This window comes from Lichenostomus cassidix, chromosome 3, assembly GCF_008360975.1.
Source record: "Lichenostomus cassidix isolate B80296 chromosome 3, HeHo_3.0, whole genome shotgun sequence".
NCBI lineage: Eukaryota > Metazoa > Chordata > Aves > Passeriformes > Meliphagidae > Lichenostomus > Lichenostomus cassidix.
In genome coordinates, this window is record NC_139483.1 from 17,371,304 (window position 1) to 17,390,405 (window position 19,102).

Sequence of the window (19,102 nt, forward strand, 5' to 3'; positions counted from 1 at the left end):
AGTGCCTTAAGACAATGTGTCTTGAACATTAGGTGAAATATGTGCTGTAACTATGTTTTGTTAGAGGTAATTACTCATCATTCCCAACCCTGGCATCCTTTGTAGTATAAAAGCTGAATGTTGGATGCCCTGGTACTGGGTGAGAGCTCCCATGCAATTTCCCTTTGTCCCCTCAGCTTCCTGTGGGACATGCATGTGCCTTGCAGCAGCTGAGACCCTCCATTGAGGAAGAAACGTGAAATAAAGCATCAGAGATTGGGGTGGAGGTAAGGAGAGTGAGAAACTTGATGTCTGAAAAATCTGTTAATCCATTGTGCTTCCAGCTTTCTCCTGTGACCTCTGGAAGCAGGACTGCTGTGGTGGATCATGTCCTCTCCAGGTGCTGGAACTACCATGCTGCAGTCAGCAAGAAGAACAGCACAGTCACAGGTTTTGGGTAACTATCTCAAGCCTTGCCCTTGCATGTCCTGCAAGAAACTTGCTGACACCACAGTCCTTGCACCTGAGACAAACCTGCAGATCACAAGTTCTGAGTGAAATTTCTGTGCAAATTACTCAGAGCATACTGTGTCTTCAAGTCTGTGTGGTACTTTGAAAGTGTGTTGGAATGGTTTTTGGCTTTGAATTCTGTGTTCTAGGTTTGGTATCCTCTCAGTTGTCCTCCCCATTCTATGGGCAAAGCTTCTGAGAGGATTTTTTTTTTAATCACACATGAAAGAAATAGCTCCATTTCCACTTGGCTGTGATCTTGTTCTGCTTATGGAAGAGTGAAGTTAGAGAAGTGTCATCCTCCAACACAGGCTGAGTACAATGTGTACAAACACCTGCATCCCCAGCTGATGTGAAGGGCTTGCTCCTGCATTATTTGCTTGAGGGGAAAATAGGCAAAGGTCTCGTTAATTCTAAATCAGTTTTATGCCAAGTGGGATCAAGCCCACAAAAATCAATTGCTTTAAGTACAAGGTTACCACAGAATATCAGTTGACTTGTGGTTGTGCCTGGTGCCTTTAAACAAACCTTTTTCCTTCACTCTTTCTAAATTTCTCCTCATTTTAACCTCAATGTATACCTGGATTTGTGGGTAACAGCAGTATCTGTAAAACTTATAGTCCTGAAATTGCTTCTTCCTATGGTTAATTGCTGCCTTAACTTGGTTGTATTTTATGACCACTGTTCAGTCTTTATGAAACTAGACCCAAGTTTGGTGCATTTTAAAAGCTGAGAAAAATGGTAGTTAGCAATTGAAAAGGGTTCACTTGTGCCTTGTAAAAGGGGAGACATTATCAAGTTCTGTGCATATGTATCACGTCTCATGTTTTTGTTATTCATATTTCTGGGTGATGGATTTCTCAGCCAATTTAACCTAAGATGTAGGGATTAGATTTGTGAGTGCTTCTAGGGGCATGAGAAATGTCTAGAGGGGAGGGTTCAGCTGTGTGACGTGTGAAATATTGAAGAGGCAGCCTGGAGGATGTCTCTGCTGCCTAGTAGTAAATTTGAGAGAGAAAGGAAGAGGGAATGTAAGCAAACCTCAGGGAATGCTGAGCTCTGGGGCTGGCAATTAATAAAACAGAGATGAATGAACCATGCTACGAAGAAGTCCAGGACTTCTATACATCTGACCTCAGGAAACCCACATTGAAGGAAGTGAATGCTTGGCCACATGCTGGAAAGAGCAACAGCAGCAGCAGCTCTGGAATTACTTTTTCTTGTCCACATGTCTGTCTTTGCCTCTGCTTGCTGTGCCTAACAGGCAGTCTGCTGGGACATCCTCAGTGTCTGGATTATGGGCCACCTTTCCAGCCCCCTTTGCGCTTGCAGTTCTGCTCTGCCTATGGAAATTTTGGCTGCTGTGACCAGGAGAGAGACAACAGCATTGCAGCAAAATACTGGGACATCGTGGATTACCTTGATTCCCAGGGGCATAAACTGTGTGGAACATATATCAAAGATATCCTGTGTCAGGTAGGGAAGAAAAATAATATCTGTGTCCTACACTCTGGGCTGGTTTGGGGGTCAGTTGTGGTTCTGATAGCTCTGTGCTGCTGTGAAGGGAGGTGTGGGAGCAGGGGAAAGGTGGGCTGACAGGGAAATGGCAGCTAATCCTCAGCAGGCATTTTGCAAAGTGCTTTGTGTGAGGTGCATCACTGGAATCCGGCAATACATAGTGACATTTGCTAGCAATAAGGGTTTATGAAAGTGTTGCCCAGTGAGGGTGATGATTTTTTCATAATGAAGGAGAGAACTGCAGATCAGTATTTACCCTCTGCTTGCAGCTACAAGGTTCTGGATTACAAATTCTGCAGAATCAAATGATATGGGAATTACAGGCAGGGTGTAGGGATCTCTGGACTGCATGGAGGATGTGTTTTGATTGTGTTCCTGCTGAGGATGCTCCAAAGGGTGTGCTTGTCTAAGTAGAACAGAATTTCACAGGCAGTGGTTTCACACAGCTGCTGCAAGGTCCCGAGGCTGCAGTCACTGTTTTCATCAGTGCTGTCTCCCACTGCCCACCTGGCTTGTGGAAAGTGTGCAGGGAGGAAAGACCAAAGGCTCTTTTCTGCCTGAACTCTCCTGCAATCCCTGGAATTAGAGGGCAGAACCCACCTGCCTTTTTAGTAACTGTTAGTCACGCCAAGCTGCGCTCACTGCATCCAAAACACAAAGCAGCCAAAAGACACACATAATCTTTCTAAAAACACACAAAACTCTCATAGTTAATATTTCCTTAGCTCTAAAATGTTTTCTGTGTACCAAAATGCTTTTTTTGGATGCTGGCAAGATTCTGGCTTCTCCTTGGGGTGGGTTACCAGGGCTGAAAAAAGTAGCATCAGAGCTCTTTGACAAGCTGATTGAAAGCCATAGGATGGGATCTAGTGCAGGGTAAGCATCATACTTTTAAAACCAGTTTTAATCCAGGCCTGATTTGGTTGCTGAATGCACACTCTTAAGAGAAACTAACAAAACAGAAATATCAATGTGATCTTAGCAATTTCTGCTTTGTTGGTTTTATAAAGTGATGAGATTAATTTCCCTGCATGCTTGAGTGAAGTGAAAGCAGACAACCAACAGTGACTGCAAGGCCACCTAATCCTGGGAGTTTATGTAGACCTTGTTAGCAGAACAGAACTGAGGAACCTCAGAGGCAGTGAGAATATGTCTTGTTTTGGAGGGAGTTGGTTTTCTCTTTTGCCCATGTCAGGCTGTTGGTCCAGGAGCTGGACTCTGTTCCTACTTATGTGAGAGAAATTAAAAATATTTTCAAAGGGGTTAATGAAGTAATCACTTCAGAAGAGGACTGAAGGAACAAAAAGACAAGGACACTCAGCTGAAGCTTTGACTTTTGTGGTTGGCACTCAGGGCCTGGTGGTGCCCTTCCTCATTCTGAGAAGACCTTAAACATGGAAAGAAAGGTGTGGTTTTGTCAACCGGGACTGGGATCAGACTTCAAGGACAGGCCTGGGGACTTGGCTCCCCTTTGTAAGGCTGGAGACTTTTGATTTGGGAAGAGGGAGAGGTTTCTTAGAGATGTGATGTGGAAGCAACAGAAACCAGGTCATTCTATGCTCCTTTCTGGCAACTAAATGGCAGCAATGAAAAGTGAGAATCTTCCTACACCATCCAAAAGCTGAAAGGGCTTTACTATTTTCAAGTCATACCTGCTCTTAGTAGGCCAAAAGTCCCCAGGTCCTGCTGTGAGCAAAGGGAACAACTTGCTTGTGAAGTTTGGAATCAGGGTCTGTAGTCCTCAATTAAATACTCTAGGAAGGCTGCTGCTTGCACCAAAAAAAAAAAAAAAATTCAATCCTTGTATAACTGCCCAGATTTTTTAAAATTAATTCAGTTTAATGAAGTGAACTTGTTTAATGAGGCAGAAAAGTTACTAATGTAGTACTTCTTTCCTGGACTGTGTATGTACTTACCTTCTTCCATCTGTGCCCAATAAAAGGTCTGGATAGATTGTTTCGGGCTGCTGGCATGAAAACCAGTAAAACACTATTTCTGTATAATGTAGATTCTGTAGAATGTAAATCTTCTGTTTTAACTTCTGCAACTTTGTGCTCCTTAAATAGAAGTGGGATTTTAATGGAAACCTTTTATTGAAGTTCTGGCCCAGAATGTTCACAAGATGAGGAGTTTAAATTTAGGTACAAATTCAAACACAATGCTTGATTTTCAGAATTTACCCTATATTTTACACAGCTAAAACTTAACGGTACTTGAAGGAACATAGTTTTCAATATGTAACACTTGAAAATGCAACTACTGCAGTAGTTTTTTTCTTGATGATCACAGATAGAGTCAATGATACCAACAGGAATTGCATGAGATGGTATTTACTTATTTGGATCAATTTTAAATCTCACCTACAGCCTGCTTCAGTAATATTATTGTGTGTGCAGGAACATGATTGGAGCTGCACAGTATCAGACCAAAGATTAATTTAGCCTGTATATTTAACCAATGTACATCTTTAGCCCCTACAGTTTCTTAGAGCAGAGTTTCACCTCCTTTTTTAAACCTGGCTCCTGTTGCCTTTATCTCATACACCCTCATCTTTTCTCTGGGAGAAAATGAGCCTTGTCTATCCTCTCAAGGATAGACACTTGTGATATTGACAGAGCTCTGTCAGGCTGTTACCCTGCTCTGATCACCTCCCTCCAAGACTGCTCAATCCCACCTTTCTGAGTGGAGAATCCACAGCCTCCACTCTTGCACTTCTGTTGGGAAGAATTTAGGTGCAGCTGATGGTGCTTTGATAAAGAAACTACTACTGATCTCTAAGTCCATTTCGGTCATATTCTGAGTGGCTTTCTACTGCTCCATTTCATAGTTGACTGTTTATGTTTTCTGCATTGCTAATTTTTTATTTTATTAACCAATTTGCTGCCCTGAAGGTGTCTAGGCTTCTCCTGGATGAGTGTCCACAGCCACATCTTTTGTTTCCTTTACTTTCTAGGAATGTTCTCCATATGCTGCACACCTCTGTGATGCAGAAAACCCTCAGACCCCTCTAAGAAGCCTCCCAGGACTTTGTTTTGACTCCTGTTCCAAATTTCACCTCCACTGCTACTCTGCCATCCACCTGCTGACCAGCGACAAGCACATCCAGGAGTGCTGTGAGACGAACAGGACCCACTTCTGCCACCTCCTGCAGCTCCAGGATGAGGATTACTGCTTCCCCAAGGTGCTGCAGAACTCAGCCCTGAGCAGCAGCCTGGGCTCTGTGCTGGAGGAGCACGGGGGCTGCATGCAGCTGTGCCTGGCTGAGGTTGCCAATGGCCTGAGGAACCCGGTGCTGATGGTCCATGCTGCTGACCACACGCACTGCACCTCCATAGCCGAGCAGCTCAGCCTCGTCTGGGTGTTCCTAGCCGATGGCAGCCGGCTCGAGGAGCCCTTCCTGGATATTCAAAGTACAGTGCTGGCTACCCCCTGGCTGGGGGATGAGAGGGGCTTCCTGGGGATGGCTTTCCACCCCAAGCACAAGGACAACAGGAAGTTTTATATCTATTACTCATACATGGATAAGAATCGAGTGGAAAAGATCAGGATCAGTGAATTGAAGGTTTTGGCATCTGATGCCAACAAAGCTGATCCACGTTCTGAAAGGTAGAGTTCATATTGAATGCTATTGTGTGCCATGATGAGAAATAATTTTGCTCTGTGCTTGTCCCACCCCCAGTATCAACACAGGCTGGGGGACGAACAATTGGGAGCAGCCCTGCCAAGAGAGACTTTGGGGCTGCTGGTGGCTGGGAGGCTGAACATGACCCAGCAATGTGTGCTTGCAGCTGAGAAAGCCAAACATGTCCTGGGCTGTATCCAAAGAATTGTGCCTAGCAGGTGAAGGGAGGGGATTCTGCCCCTCTGTTCCACTTTCAGGAGATCCCACCTGGAGTGCTGCATCCAGCTCTGGGGTCTTCAGCACAGGAAAGACATGGATCCATTGCAGTGAGTCCAGAGGAGGCCACCAAGATAATCAGAGGGGTGGAGAACCTCTCCTGTGAGGGAAGGCTGAGAGATGTGGGATTATTCAGCCTGGAAAAGGGAAGGCTTTGGGGTGACCTAACTGCAGCCTTCCAGTACTTGAAGGGAGCCTACAAGAAAGATAGAGACCATTAACCAAGAGCATGTAGTGACAGGACAAGGGAAAATGGTTTAGATTAGATCTTATGAAGAGAGTGGTGAGACACTGGCACAGATTGCCCAGAGACACTGTGGATGCCCCATCCCTGGCAGTAATGAAGGGCAGTTTAGATGGGGTGTTGCACAGTCTGGTCTAGTGGAAGATGTCCCTACCCCCACAAAAAACACCACAAACAAAACAACACAACCACACCCCCCCCCCAAAAAAAAAAACACACAACAAAACCCACAAACCACCAAACAAACACCCACAACACACAAAAAACAACCCAAAAAACCAAACAAAAAACAAAACACCACCAAACAAAAAAAACAAAAAAAAGATGTTTCTTTTAGACAGATAATTTTTCCTTTAAAAACAGGGAAGGAGAAGAGAATTTTTGTGTTTTCAGCTGGCTCTCATGCTGAGGTTTCTTTTTCTGCCTTCTCTTTAGGAGTACTTTGTTGGGGAAAGTGTTGAGGATTGATATGGATGGCAGAAGCCCTGATGGAAAGCCTTACTGCATCCCTCCTGATAATCCATTTGTGTCTGATCCCAAAGACTGCCCAGAGGTCTATGCCTATGGGGTCAGGAATATGTGGCGCTGTGCAGTGGACAGAGGGGACCCTGTCACAAAAAAGGGAAGAGGGAGGATATTCTGTGGGGATGTGGGACAGAACAGGTTTGAGGAAATCGACCTCATTGTTAAAGGAGGGAACTATGGCTGGAGAGCGAAGGAGGGATTTGAATGCTACGACACAAAGCTTTGCCACAATTCCTCCTTGGGTAAGGAAGAACTTTCTTATGGAAGATTGCTTTATCATGTGTGTATATTTAGTGGACTATAGCACTGTTTTTCCAGTGAAGCTAAATCTCCCAGTGAACAAGGAGCTGCAGCAGAATGCCTAAAAGCTGTACTCTGGGTCTGACTGTGTGTTTGATGGACAAAACTCACTTGCTGCCTTTAAAAAAGAGAAATTGGTGGTTTTTATAAAGCTCTTGGCAAAGCATGGTAGAAGAACTGAGTATTATTATAATGCTTCTTAAGCTGTTGGGCAAAGACACCTGATCTCAAGGTCATGCAGATGTTCCTGGAACACTTGGATGAGCAGACAAGTGCAGAGTATGTGTTATTGATATTAATGTAGGGGAAAAAGTGAAGACAATAATAAAATTCTGTGGAATCTGATAATTCAACATAAGAAAGGGCTGAATTCAATTTTAACACTGCCAGAGGCAGTCTGTATTTTAAAAGTCTCATGATATAAAACAGAGATAGCACACACATTCATGTTCTGTGCTGTGTCAGTGAGCCTATGAAGATGTTGAGCTAACTTGCAATTCTGACCTTATTCCCTTCTCTAAAAGTACTGGAATTGGTAAAGATGATCCCTGTTAAAATGATTGGTGCATTCACAAACAAATCAAATAACACTTCCTGCAGGCTGATACCTCTCTTCATTGCTTCCTTGATGCAGAGCATCCTGGTTCTCTGTGTTACAGAGGTTCATCACAACCAAGCCTTGATAAGCAACTACACAGAGAGACACTTAAAGCCCCTGGGTCTGTTCTGTCCTAGAGTAAATTGCAGAATTACCACTGAAATTTTGCTAAGCACTTTATTAAACTGTATTGGTCCTTCTAGTAATTTTTGTACCTGTCAGTATCATTGAGCAATTGCTTTTTGATGCTCTCTGGAAGTAAACTTTCTGACTTTTTATTTCTCTGTGTTTAACAGATGACATTCTGCCAATATTTGCATATGGCTGCAGTGTTGGGAAGTCAGTCACTGGAGGTTTTGTCTACAGGGGATGTGAATCACCCAACTTGAATGGCCTTTATATTTTTGGTGATTTCATGAATGGGTGAGACTGATTGTTTCCTCTGCAGCTCCAATTTGTACCCACATTTGCCTTGTCTGGGTAAATAAATATATCAGAGCATTCCAAAACCTTTTGGGCTGGAGTAAATGAGAATCTTGGATATAGACTAAGTTCTGTGTTTGACAATTACAACAACATTTTTGTTGTAATCTAAACTTCCTTCATTTCAGAATCCTTAGTTTTCCTTTGTTCAGGTCTATTTCTCCAAAAGCCAGCCAACAGTCACAGTCTTCACTACTTTTTTTTGTTTCAGTAATACATGATTTTGACAGGAACTAATTTTGATTCTGGAGACATAAAACACAGCATTTTATTTTTCATCTAGTTGACTTATGGCTTTACAGGAAGATGAGAAGACAAATAAGTGGAAGAAGCAGGATATCTGCATTGGCAGCACAACAGCTTGTGCTTTCCCTGAAATGATCACTTCCTACAGCAAATTCATCATCTCATTTGCTGAGGATGAAGCAGGTAGGTATCATGCTGGCCTTATCCTCATTGAAAACTGTACTGTCAGTTCTCTACTGCAGGGAAAATGTGGGAAATTCTGTGGCTCCTGAGGTGTGCCTGGAGAGCAGGCAGTGCAGAGAGGTTTGTGGCTGGCTCAGCACAGTAGGTAGGGTTGGTCTGTGGCTCTGGGAGGTCTCCTGCCCTATGAGACTATTACAGACCAGCTTGATGGAGAGCTCAGAAGACATGTGAAACATTCCTTTTGGTTTTGGTTCTTTGTGGTGTTTCATTAATCAAAAGGCCATAACAATGCAGTTTTTCATTATACCAGCTCATCCTCGCTTCAGTTCTTAGAGCTTAGCTGAATTTCTCTGCTTCCTTAGTATGAATTCCTCAGTCTTATTCACAACAACAGCACTTCACACTGTGCATTATAGACCAAGGCTTTATCTGGGGATCAGGAAAGCCACTCATTTTAAAATGTAGTGTAAAGGACTCAGCACGTGGGATGCTACTAAGGTCACAATGACCAGATCTCTCACCAGGGTGGAAGTACCAATGCACACTCTGTTCACTTTTCTACAGCCTCCTGACACAGAGCTATGTAATACAAAAAGCAGCTGCAAGTTTTGGAGAACACGAGTCTGCTTTAGTGAGCTCTGATGCTTCACCATTCAGCAGAAAAGAGATTTGTTAGCCATGAAAAAAATCCTAAATCATCTGCCTAGCATATTCTGTCAATGCTGCATGAAGATTTAGGCTTTGTTGTGAAATATTTACAATTTTTAACTGTTCTAACAACATGTAGAGTGAGTGAATGTTAAATGTCTCTTCTCCTGGTGGTCTTTTTAGAAGCCAATGTGGTGATGTTATGTACTTTGAAAGACAACAACAGTTTTGCCTCTTGCAAGATACTCTAATTTCCCTGGATATTTTTCTAGTGGGTGATGAAAGGAAGGCACAGAGAGCAGTTGTCTTTCACAGCTACCGGACAGAAATAAGTAGCTTCTGTCTCCCATGGATTAGCCAATGTCACTCTTGTTGAATTTATTTTCTTTTTGGTACGACTATAAGACACCAAATGTATTTCTTGTGTGGTCTTCCCCTCTATTTGTAGTTTCTGGCTGCTTCTTTGGTAGAAACAAATTTTTAAAAAGACATATTTATACAGAGGATAGTAACCTTTTGGAGAGCCAGAGGTGAGGTAATGAAGGTGCTGCTGAAGCACGCTGCCTGACTGAGAGCTGCTGGTTCTGTGTGGAACCCTGCTGCAGCCAGGAGGTCACTTGGTGTCTCTGGGAGCTCACCTGCACAGAGCAGGGGGAGAACAAAGCCATTTCCTGGCCATAAGGCATGGCTGAGGGGGCAACTGATTGGGTTTTATTTTCTGACCCCATGAATTAGTGAAGAGCCAGGAAAGAGAGGGAAATGGAAAACTGGGATCCAGCTTGGGCACTTGAATCTAAGACCACTTTTCTTTCTCCACTTCCATTTAGGTGAGCTGTATTTTATATCTACTTCTTATCCCAGTGCCTATGCACCACATGGATCACTCTACAAGCTCATTGACCCTTCTTTGTAATTAAGGTTTGTAATTAAAGATGGATTTCCATGCCAAATTCTTCTACAATCACCATACACTCTCCAGTTATCACAGTAAAAGAATGCCAAGTACTGCTGATAAACAATATCACTGACATCTGCATCCAGTCCTTGGGTTTTATTCACCCACTGTACATCTGGTGCAACTGTAATCAGTTTGAGGGAATTTATTCCTCACTCATCATATCTGTGCACACAGAAACAGGAAATAAAATTCAAATACCTTGAAGATCTTGGAGAGTTAAGGATTAAAAGAATGTCTCTGTCTTTACATATATGAAGTATAGCACAGTGATGTTTTAAAAATGACAATCCATATCCTTCACAGTCATTACATCAAATATCTATGATGCACTTCAATATAAATAAATAAATAGCACTACAGAGTTTAAGTTTTCTTAACGAAGATGAGTGAAACCTGATGGTTCATGCAGTATTCAAATAATAACTGCAGCCTGAACCTGAGTTTTTCCAAGCAAAATGTTTTTCCCCATTAAGCAGTTATCCCTGCTAAAGTCTGTTTTTACAATAACAAGCACACTTATGCAATTTTCTCCCCTCCCAAGCTTTCGGATCTTGCTAAAAAGCATTAAATGAGTTTCAAATTACTGTAAAATAGATACAGTAAAAAATGTGTCTGTGCTGTTGCAGAGACCTTGGACACTAGCAAAATGAAGAAAACAAGTTCTGTTTTCTTGAGGAGTTAAATCCAAAGCTAGATAGTCACCTCCAGCTCTCTACCAGGGTGATGGGAATAGAACTTCTGTATTTTACTGCTTGAGGAGACTTCTGCCTTTAACAGCTTATCATCTGCCAGGAAGAACATTAGCTGTGGCTGATCAAAATGTAGTAATTTCAACTAAAATATATATATATATATATATATATTTGTGAGCTTGCATAAACATCAAGAACTTGAACATAGTCTATTTCTCAAAGAATATCTCTGCAGTCTCTATGCCACTCCTTAATGCGCCACAAAGACTGTATGCTTTTGAAGCTTCGTGTCTCTCAGCTCTAGAGCAGGACCAGGCACTTATTCCCTCGGCTCTTAGGAATGTATTCCTGCATTTTCCGGTTGCCCTTGTTTGCCTTAGCCCGGATGGGGCAGTGCCAGCTCTGCCCTCATATGTTTGCACTTTGCAGGAGTGCCCAGAGTGTGCAGAGCTCCTCTGGAGCCTGAGCAGGCTCGGGGGCACAGTCCTGGACCTCCAGTTCTGGGGGTGATGCTGGTCTCCCCCTGAACCTTCCTCCTTTGCATTTTACTGCTGTTCATAGGATTCTTCCTTTTCTGTCTCTCTGGGATATCTGGCTTCTCTGCCAGGCACAGTCCCAGCGAATCCATCCAGCATTCCCTGCCTCCTGCCCGCTGGCATGGACAGCTGGCCACACAAACTCCTGCTTTCAGAACATTGCCAGGGCCACTGCCATGTGCCTGATGGCAACTCAAACCTCCTGAGGAACCTGCCAGCCAGGAAAGCTGATGGCAGCTTTGTCCCCACTTCAGCTTGCCTCTCTAGCAGTACTCTTGGAGACAGCACGGTGGCACCAAATTCCTTCTGTCCTGAGCAGAGAGAAAACGAGTTAGAATGTAATTTTAAAATTCGGTAAGAGAGAGATGGAGGGAAAACAATCCCACAGAAACCCACCAAAAATCCCCACAAGAAATATACCAACAACCCTGTTTTAGTAACCTTTTTTTTTTTTAATTGAAATGGAATGGAGAAAGCACTTGGCTCTTGCCACTGTCTGAAGGAGAATGCTAATCACAAGAAAATGTGATGCCTTAAGCCCAGGCTTTGCTTTGCTTGGTGCTGTCAAGCACGCCAAATTGGAAGAACCTGTTCTTATTTATCCTACAGCAGTTCCCTCGGTGGGTAACAGAAAACACAGGCATGTTGTGCTGCTTTGTACCTCTCTTCCTGTCATTTAATGTGCAACATCTTTACCTCAGGGAAAATGTATTTGGGTTTGGGGTTTTTTTTGGTGCTTTTGTCTTGTGGGAAGCTGTCAGAGAACAGCAGGAGAGGAACACAGACACATTGCTTTGCAGCTGTGCCTCCCTCCCTCTTTGCCTGTTCCTTTCCTTTCTCACCCTTCTTGCTGCAGCACTATGTTGTACCCAAAGCAAATCCCAGTGAAGGTCACATTCACCAGCTGTTGTTGGGACAGGGATTTTATGGCTTGCCAGCCCTGTGTCAGGCTTTTGAATTCCACCTGTGTTGCACTCCAGGTGTCTAAAGTGCTTTCATGCCTCTTCCACCAGAGGCAAATGACAGCAGGGGATTTATGTGTGCCTTTGGAATAAATAAACTTCCCTAACAATCTCTCAGACGTCTGCATATGGCTTTCTGTTTTCCAAGGAGAGCTCCACCAGGGAAGTGTAAACACGAGCCTGTTCCAGTGAAAACAAAGAGCAAGCAGATACCATTTGTTCCACGTGCAAGTAAGTTGCCAGGCTTTGATTTTAATGAAAAGTAAAATATATACATAAACTTACAGGCTTAAGCTTTCCTGTGATTGAAATCTTTAGGAATCTTAAAAACTAAAGCACTGAGCAGGAGCAATCCTGAAGTTTGGTTATCACATTTAATATGTGCTTCTGCTGTCTACTTGATGCCATGCCTTTGCTTAACCCCAGTCTCAGATTTTTTTTTCCCAAGTTTTGCCAAATAACGGTGTAAATAGGCATCACAAGGGAACTGATGACTTTAATGCAGGCATTGGAGGAGGTCTGGGAAATTCTGAGGGCCTGTCCCTGGCTCTGAGACAAGCTCCTTGAATGAAATAATCCTTTCTCTGTACATCTGGGTGGAGTCAATCTCCCTTTTTCCTAGCTGTCTTCTGTCTTCAAGTCCCATGCAGCTAGGGCAGGAGTTACATCTTGAGTAGAAATGGTGCTTGGCAAGTTGAGGTTATCTTGTCTGGGATTTCCAGATATTAGTGTATTACGAAAAATTCATATTGTTAAGTCTGCCAGAGAAGTGGGAAAGGTCTGGAGGTAATTTTCCTTAAATACACATTCATAATTTCTAAAATTAATAATTTTATTTCCAAGAAAACCAAGGGACTTTTGATGGAAGAAGAGAGGTTTATAGTGTGCATTTCTTCTTTCATAATTTCAGCTGTTTTTTCTTGACTGTAGCTCTAATAAAGGTTTCTATCAGTCATATCTCTGAATTAGCCTTTTGCCTTAGTTCAGCATCCCTGCTTTATGTTAATTACCTTCCTCAGAGACTGTCCTTGAGCTGCTAAATGAACCTTCAACAACCAAACCTCCAAAAAAATCTATCCTCACTGCAGCCACCCCAAGAGTTTCTTCTAAGAGAGCAAAAAAGACCCCATCTACCAAAATAAAATTATCAACAGCAAAACCAGCTTCATCTGGTAAAGGGAGACAGAGAATCAAAGCAAAGGCTAAACCTCACAAGGGAAAGAAGGTTGCACATAACACCAGAACAACACCAGCACCACCTCTGCCAAGAAAGAAGAGCTGCCACCTAGCCAGAACCAAGAAAGTTCTTCCAAAGAAAGCAGCACTGACTAAGGGAAAACTGGAGAGAAGCAGATTTTGAAGCTCAGTGATGTCCCAGAAAATGCAAGTCATGTATAAGATGGTGAAACAAAAGTGTGGAATACTGACCAAATAAAAGAGCATTTGGCTAACTTGCTATGGAGTGCTCCAGGTGTGTGCTCATTAATGGCAGCATTAGCAGTCTCTACATATGTTCTATTAAACCTTAACAGCATCAGCCTCCTAATATTGACTTTGCAAATCCTGCTGTGATGTCCTTTTCTGACATAAGTCTTCGTGAGAGTCTCTGATGGACATTGACTGGTAAGATTTAGCTGTGTATGACTGTCTAATAAATTCAAGTGCCTCTAAATTTCAGGACTTCTATTGAAGAATATGGAATAGACATGTCAATTACCTCACCTGGGGTTTTTTTTGGTTTTGGTTTTTTTTTTTTGTTTGTTTGTTTGTTTTGGGGTTTTTATTTTTTTTTTTGTCCTTTAGCTGAAATGCAATGAGAAGTGTATTTCAAGGGTAGTTGTTTTTCAGTCAATGAAGCTAGCTATTTTTAAAGGAGGGCCACTAAGATGCTCAGAAGGCTAAAGCATCTCTCTGAAGACTGACTGAGACAACTGGGGTTGTTCTGACTGGAAAAGGCCCCAGGGAGACCTTACAGCAGCCTTCTAGTCCCTGAAGGAGGCCCACAGGAAAGCTGGAGAAGGAGCTCTAACAAGGTCAGGCAGTGACAGAACAAGGGGGAATAGCTTCAAACTGACACATGGGAGGTTTAGATTAAATATGAGGAAGAAATTCTTCACTGTAAGGGCGGTGAGGCTCTGGCACAGGCTGCCCAGAGAAGCTGTGGATGCCCCTTCCCTGGAAGGGTTGAAGGGCAGGTTGGATGAGGCTCTGAGCAACCTGGATAGTGGAAGGTGTCCCTGCCCACAGCACAGGGCTGGAATGTGATGATCTTAAAGTCCCTTCCAGCCCACTTTATTCTATGAATATTTTTTCAAGGTATGGATCACCTGCAAGTTCCACAGGATCCAGTAAGGGCTGGAAATGTTCAGCAAATCTGAAACACAAAATCAAAGCACCAGAAGCAAAGCCACCTCCCCCAGAACACCCTGTCAGAGCTGAGCCAGGGGCTGGAGCCATCCTGTGGCTCCACATCCCGCGGTGGAAGCGGGGCCGAAACACCGCTCAGCATGTTCAGATCCAGGGAAATTATTTCTTTGGGAAGCGGAGCCGAGGCTGCTCTTGCGGCTGAGCGCAAGACGTCATTTGGCAGTTCTAACGCTGCGTTTGTCTGCCACCGCCGCCCTCTGGAGGCGCCGTGCCGTGATGCAAAAGGCAGCGACCCCCGCTGCCCCCTCTCCCCGAAACTTGGTCGGGGGAAGAAACAATAATGAAAAAAGCAGGAAAAAATCGGAAGGCCCCAGCGAGGATCGAACTCGCGACCCCTGGTTTACAAGACCAGTGCTCTAACCACTGAGCTATGGAGCCACCTATCAGTTCCAGCCCTGCCGACGGCTCCTGGCCCTCTCCGGAGCCTGCTGCCCGCCGCGTCCCGGCGCTGCTCCCGCGGCTGTGCCCATGGCAGCACCTTCAGCCGTCTATGGGCACAGCGCCTGCGGCTCCCCGGGGCTGAGCCGGGCCTCTGCAGCTCCCCGCGTCCTCCACGGGAACAGCTGCCCTTGGCGAGGCAGGGAATGCAGCTCCCGGCCAACCCGCGGCGGTGCCGGAGGGGCCGGGCGGCCCTGCCCGCCCTCATGAGGGGCCGGCCGCACCTGCCGCGCGGTGAGCGTGGGATTGCCTGGTGGGGAAAAGTTTGGGGGGCAGAGCGGGAGCTTGCTGCCAGCAGTGATTCCCGGCTCTCCCGGCCTCCCAGCAGTGCCCCACCAGGCGGTGAGGGAGGAGCAGCACTGCCTCAGTCCAGGTTTTGGGAGGTAAGGCTGCACAACACCTGGTTTAGCGCAGAGTGGGGAGAAAATTTAAGTTGATGATGATCAGCTCAGTGTTGTAATTCTTCCCGGGTTTTGTGAAATCGCTGTAGCACAAAACTTGGTTTAACTCTCGCAGATAAACCACACGTCTCGTTTGACTGGAGAATGAACCCAACAGGAAGGCAGGCAGTGTGGAGCCTTCATTTCTCTCTCGGTTTTTACTGAGCAAGGAAGTTTGAAGGCATTTGAGGATTTTCTCCTTTTCTTGGCATGAAAGAAGCAGCCTGTCACATGCTCCATGAAAGCTGAGGTGAAGGTGAGAAGGTGAGCTGTGCGGAGGAAGTGGAGAGACAGCGCTGTGCAGTAATAAATCCGAGCAGCTCTGCTGTACGCCAGAATCGCCTTCTAGAAAAGCAGACATGATTTGCTGGGTGCAAGCCTCAAGCTGCATGTGACCAAAAGTAAAGCTCCTTGAAATGAGAATAGACAGAAAAAGCTGCATTAGGGAGCTAAAGACCTTTCATCCATCCTGCACTCCACAAATCATGAACTAGGTCAACTTCCTCTTTTTTTTTTTTCCCCTTTAGTTTTTTTCACTTTCTCTTTAAATGGATATGATCTCTGTGGACAAACTAGATCAGTTCTGGTGAACTCTGTCTTGTTGTTTATGTAAGATACTAAAATTACTTTGAAATATCTGCTTTTGACCTCTAATGTGGCAGCTGATAAATTCATAAAGTTTCACATTTCTTTGGATGCATTTTTTTCCCTTTCCTTTGAAGATAGTGACCCTTTAGAGTGAGTATAGCTCTTCCAAAGAGGGCTAAAATGTCTGGTGAGTGTTGTGCTAATGGCTCAGGGAATTGAAGTATAAGCATAGCTTGTTTTATAACCTTCAAGTAGTCAGGAGCAGAATTGCCTTACACTTTTCATGCTATAAGACAAGCCTACCTTCATCAGTCTAACACAGCTGAGCAGCAGGGTAAGATGTATTCTGAGAACAGAACAGAATTGAAGTAAGTTTTCTGTGATAACATGGCTACCTGCCACTATTGGGCTTTTAAACTGAGGTGCAAATCTGTAACTGTTGTGATTGCCCTGCTTCCAGATGCCTTTTGCTGCCTGCTGAGAGCTCCCTGCAAGGTGGGCTGCACTTCAAGGGCTGTGTCATGGAGTGTTTCTCAGTCAGACAGCCTGGGTGGGATTCAGGAGGTGTGATGGTGGTACCACGCTATCAGTGAGCCCCCTGATTTCTCTTTGTAGTGAAAATGAGGAAATGAGACACTTCTGGGATGTAATTCATCTCACCTGAAGGCAAACCTCTACAAAAAGGCTGTGGGGTCATAGTCTAGAGGTGCCTGTTCCTCAGCTGGCTATGAAGGGAGTCAATGCAGCCTTCACAGCAACTTCCCCAGCTTCTGTTACAAATGGTAATTGTTAGTGGAAATATCACAGCAGGGATTTCTTCTGATTATTTTATCTAGTTCTAGCTCATGTTTTGTTTCCAGTGTTCAAAGACAAGTAGATCATTCCTGTGTAACGTGAAAAACAATGATTTTTACAAGGGTTGATTGGGTCAAAACTGCAGAGCCACGTCCTCTTCAGACTATGATTCTTTCTGCAGCTAGACCCACACAGATGTGAAAATTAAGGATTTAGGCAATTAAATGCTTGCCTAGTCTGCTGTTCAATGGCTGTTGAAAGCCACTAGGTGGAACCTAAGGACTGCATCAAAAGATTGGGGAAATACTTTTAACACACTTCAAATGCTGAAAAGAGTGACTTTTTACCACGCAGGTTTTTAAGAAAGATCTGTAGGACAATTGACCTTTAAAGGTGTGCTAGACATCTAAAGATGCATGTTTAGGCTCTCTAAAATTTCTTTTCTAGGCCAAGACTGAGCATCACCCTAGGAAATAGGGTGGTTAGTGTAAGAAAAGGTGTAGTCTTGCTCAGTCTAGACCAAAGCTGTCATTAAAAACCAATTTATTTATTTGTGATTAGCTCCCTGACTGTTCCAAACAGCCTCCCAGGACAAGTTTGTGTTTAACCACGTGTAAAGCTGGTGTCAGCCCACAGATATAATCTGTGCTGCTGTGATTTTATATCCATCTCATTAAGCACAGTGAGCTAATGTCATGCATATTCCATGATCTTATTGCCATATCTTGCATTCAGATGCTAACAGGAGAATGAATTATCCGTGGAAATTCTCTTAGACTACTGTATTCTCTTTTCCAAACTCCTTTGCCTGGCTTGCCACCCAGTTCCCTGCTGGATTCAGTTTCACTGGTGTTTCACAGGGTTTGGTTCTTTGTTGCACAAGGCAGCTTTGGGCTGCAATAGTATGAAATAAATAGCAGCCAGTGTTTCCTCTGCACACCTGGTGTGTCTCCTAACAGATTTTCAAGCTTTCCCACCTTTGTCCTCTGCACATCTGACTCTCTTGTGTCCCAGGGGAAGCTTGGTGCACCTGGGATTGTCTCAGCAGTGGTGCAGATCAGCAAAACTGGCACACTTGCCTTTCCTTGTTAACCTCTGGGAGAGAGGAATTGCAGCACAGCTTCAGTCTTTGTGTGAAATGGGACCTTCTGTGGGTTTTAGTTGTTTGATAGGTGCAGCACTGTTGGTTTTCTTCATTAAAGAACCTGTAGGAACCTAAAGGTGTCTGAGTTTAATGCAATTCATTTTAATTGGCAAGTGCTGGTGAATTACTTTGTCTTGTGCAAATGCAAGGATTTTTTCTGAATAAAATGTTATCATAATTGGGGGAATACATCCTGCTGATTTTGGGTGGCTTTTGGAGGCAGTCCTTGGTGTATTTTAGGCATGTAATGATCTCAACAATCCGTTGAGGCTTGCCTTCTCTTCTGAATATGGAGCTTTCCAAGTCCTGCCTGACTAAGATGTACCTCAGGAAATGTCCAGTGCTTTTGCAGTTTTGACCCAATCAGTCCTTGTGAAAATCATTGCTCTTCACATTCCACAGAATGATGCACTTGTCTTTGAAACACTGAATACAAAACATGAGCTAGAACTAGCTTAAAAAATTAGAAGAAATAACTTGCTGTGATATTTCCACTAATAATTATCATTTGCAACAGAAGCTGGGGAAGTTGCTGTGAAGGCTCTTTCCAGGTTTTAGCTTGTGCACTGCTTGCATCCCTACTCCAAAGTAGCATGTGAGATCCTGGTCTGCACCCTTCCTCTTCCTGAAACTCTGCTTTCCATGGGAAAGAAGTTCAAACATGCAACAGGTAGGTGCCCTTTCAAAGTTAGTTTGGTAGCCCCAATACTCTTCTTTTGGACAAACATCCATTATTACATGCAAAAAAATACTGCCTTTTTAACAACATTTTTTGTGCAGTTTTGAAGAGGAGATGTTTCTGTGAAAATTCAGTTCTTTTTGTTCCTTGGAAAGGTGACAGAGCACACAGGGGAAATGTAAAGACAGTCAGAATCCATGCATGTCTATTTTCTCATGTAATGGGTGTTCTGGTGTCTGTTGCTCATATTTGAGTATCAGTGGTTTTCTGTGGAGAAGCATCACAATTCCTAAGTCTTATTCCAGAGTAAC

At 43.9% G+C, this 19,102-nt stretch overlaps 1 protein-coding gene and 1 non-coding gene across 2 annotated transcripts; one reads left to right on the forward strand and one right to left on the reverse strand.

Annotated features, from left to right (window-relative positions):
• Positions 1-107: 107 nt before the first annotated feature.
• On the forward strand, positions 108-13,911 carry HHIPL2 (HHIP like 2). Its single transcript, XM_085053962.1, is given in 8 exon segments — positions 108-1,965; positions 4,961-5,613; positions 6,585-6,916; positions 7,869-7,995; positions 8,339-8,484; positions 9,960-10,041; positions 12,429-12,511; positions 13,300-13,911. Coding segments are annotated over 8 exon segments (2,154 nt in total). The 5' UTR covers positions 108-1,575; the 3' UTR covers positions 13,641-13,911.
• A 1,101-nt stretch (positions 13,912-15,012) lies between these two features.
• On the reverse strand, positions 15,013-15,085 carry TRNAT-UGU (transfer RNA threonine (anticodon UGU)). The gene has a single exon. It is a non-coding gene; the product is annotated as a tRNA-Thr (tRNA).
• Positions 15,086-19,102: the final 4,017 nt, after the last annotated feature.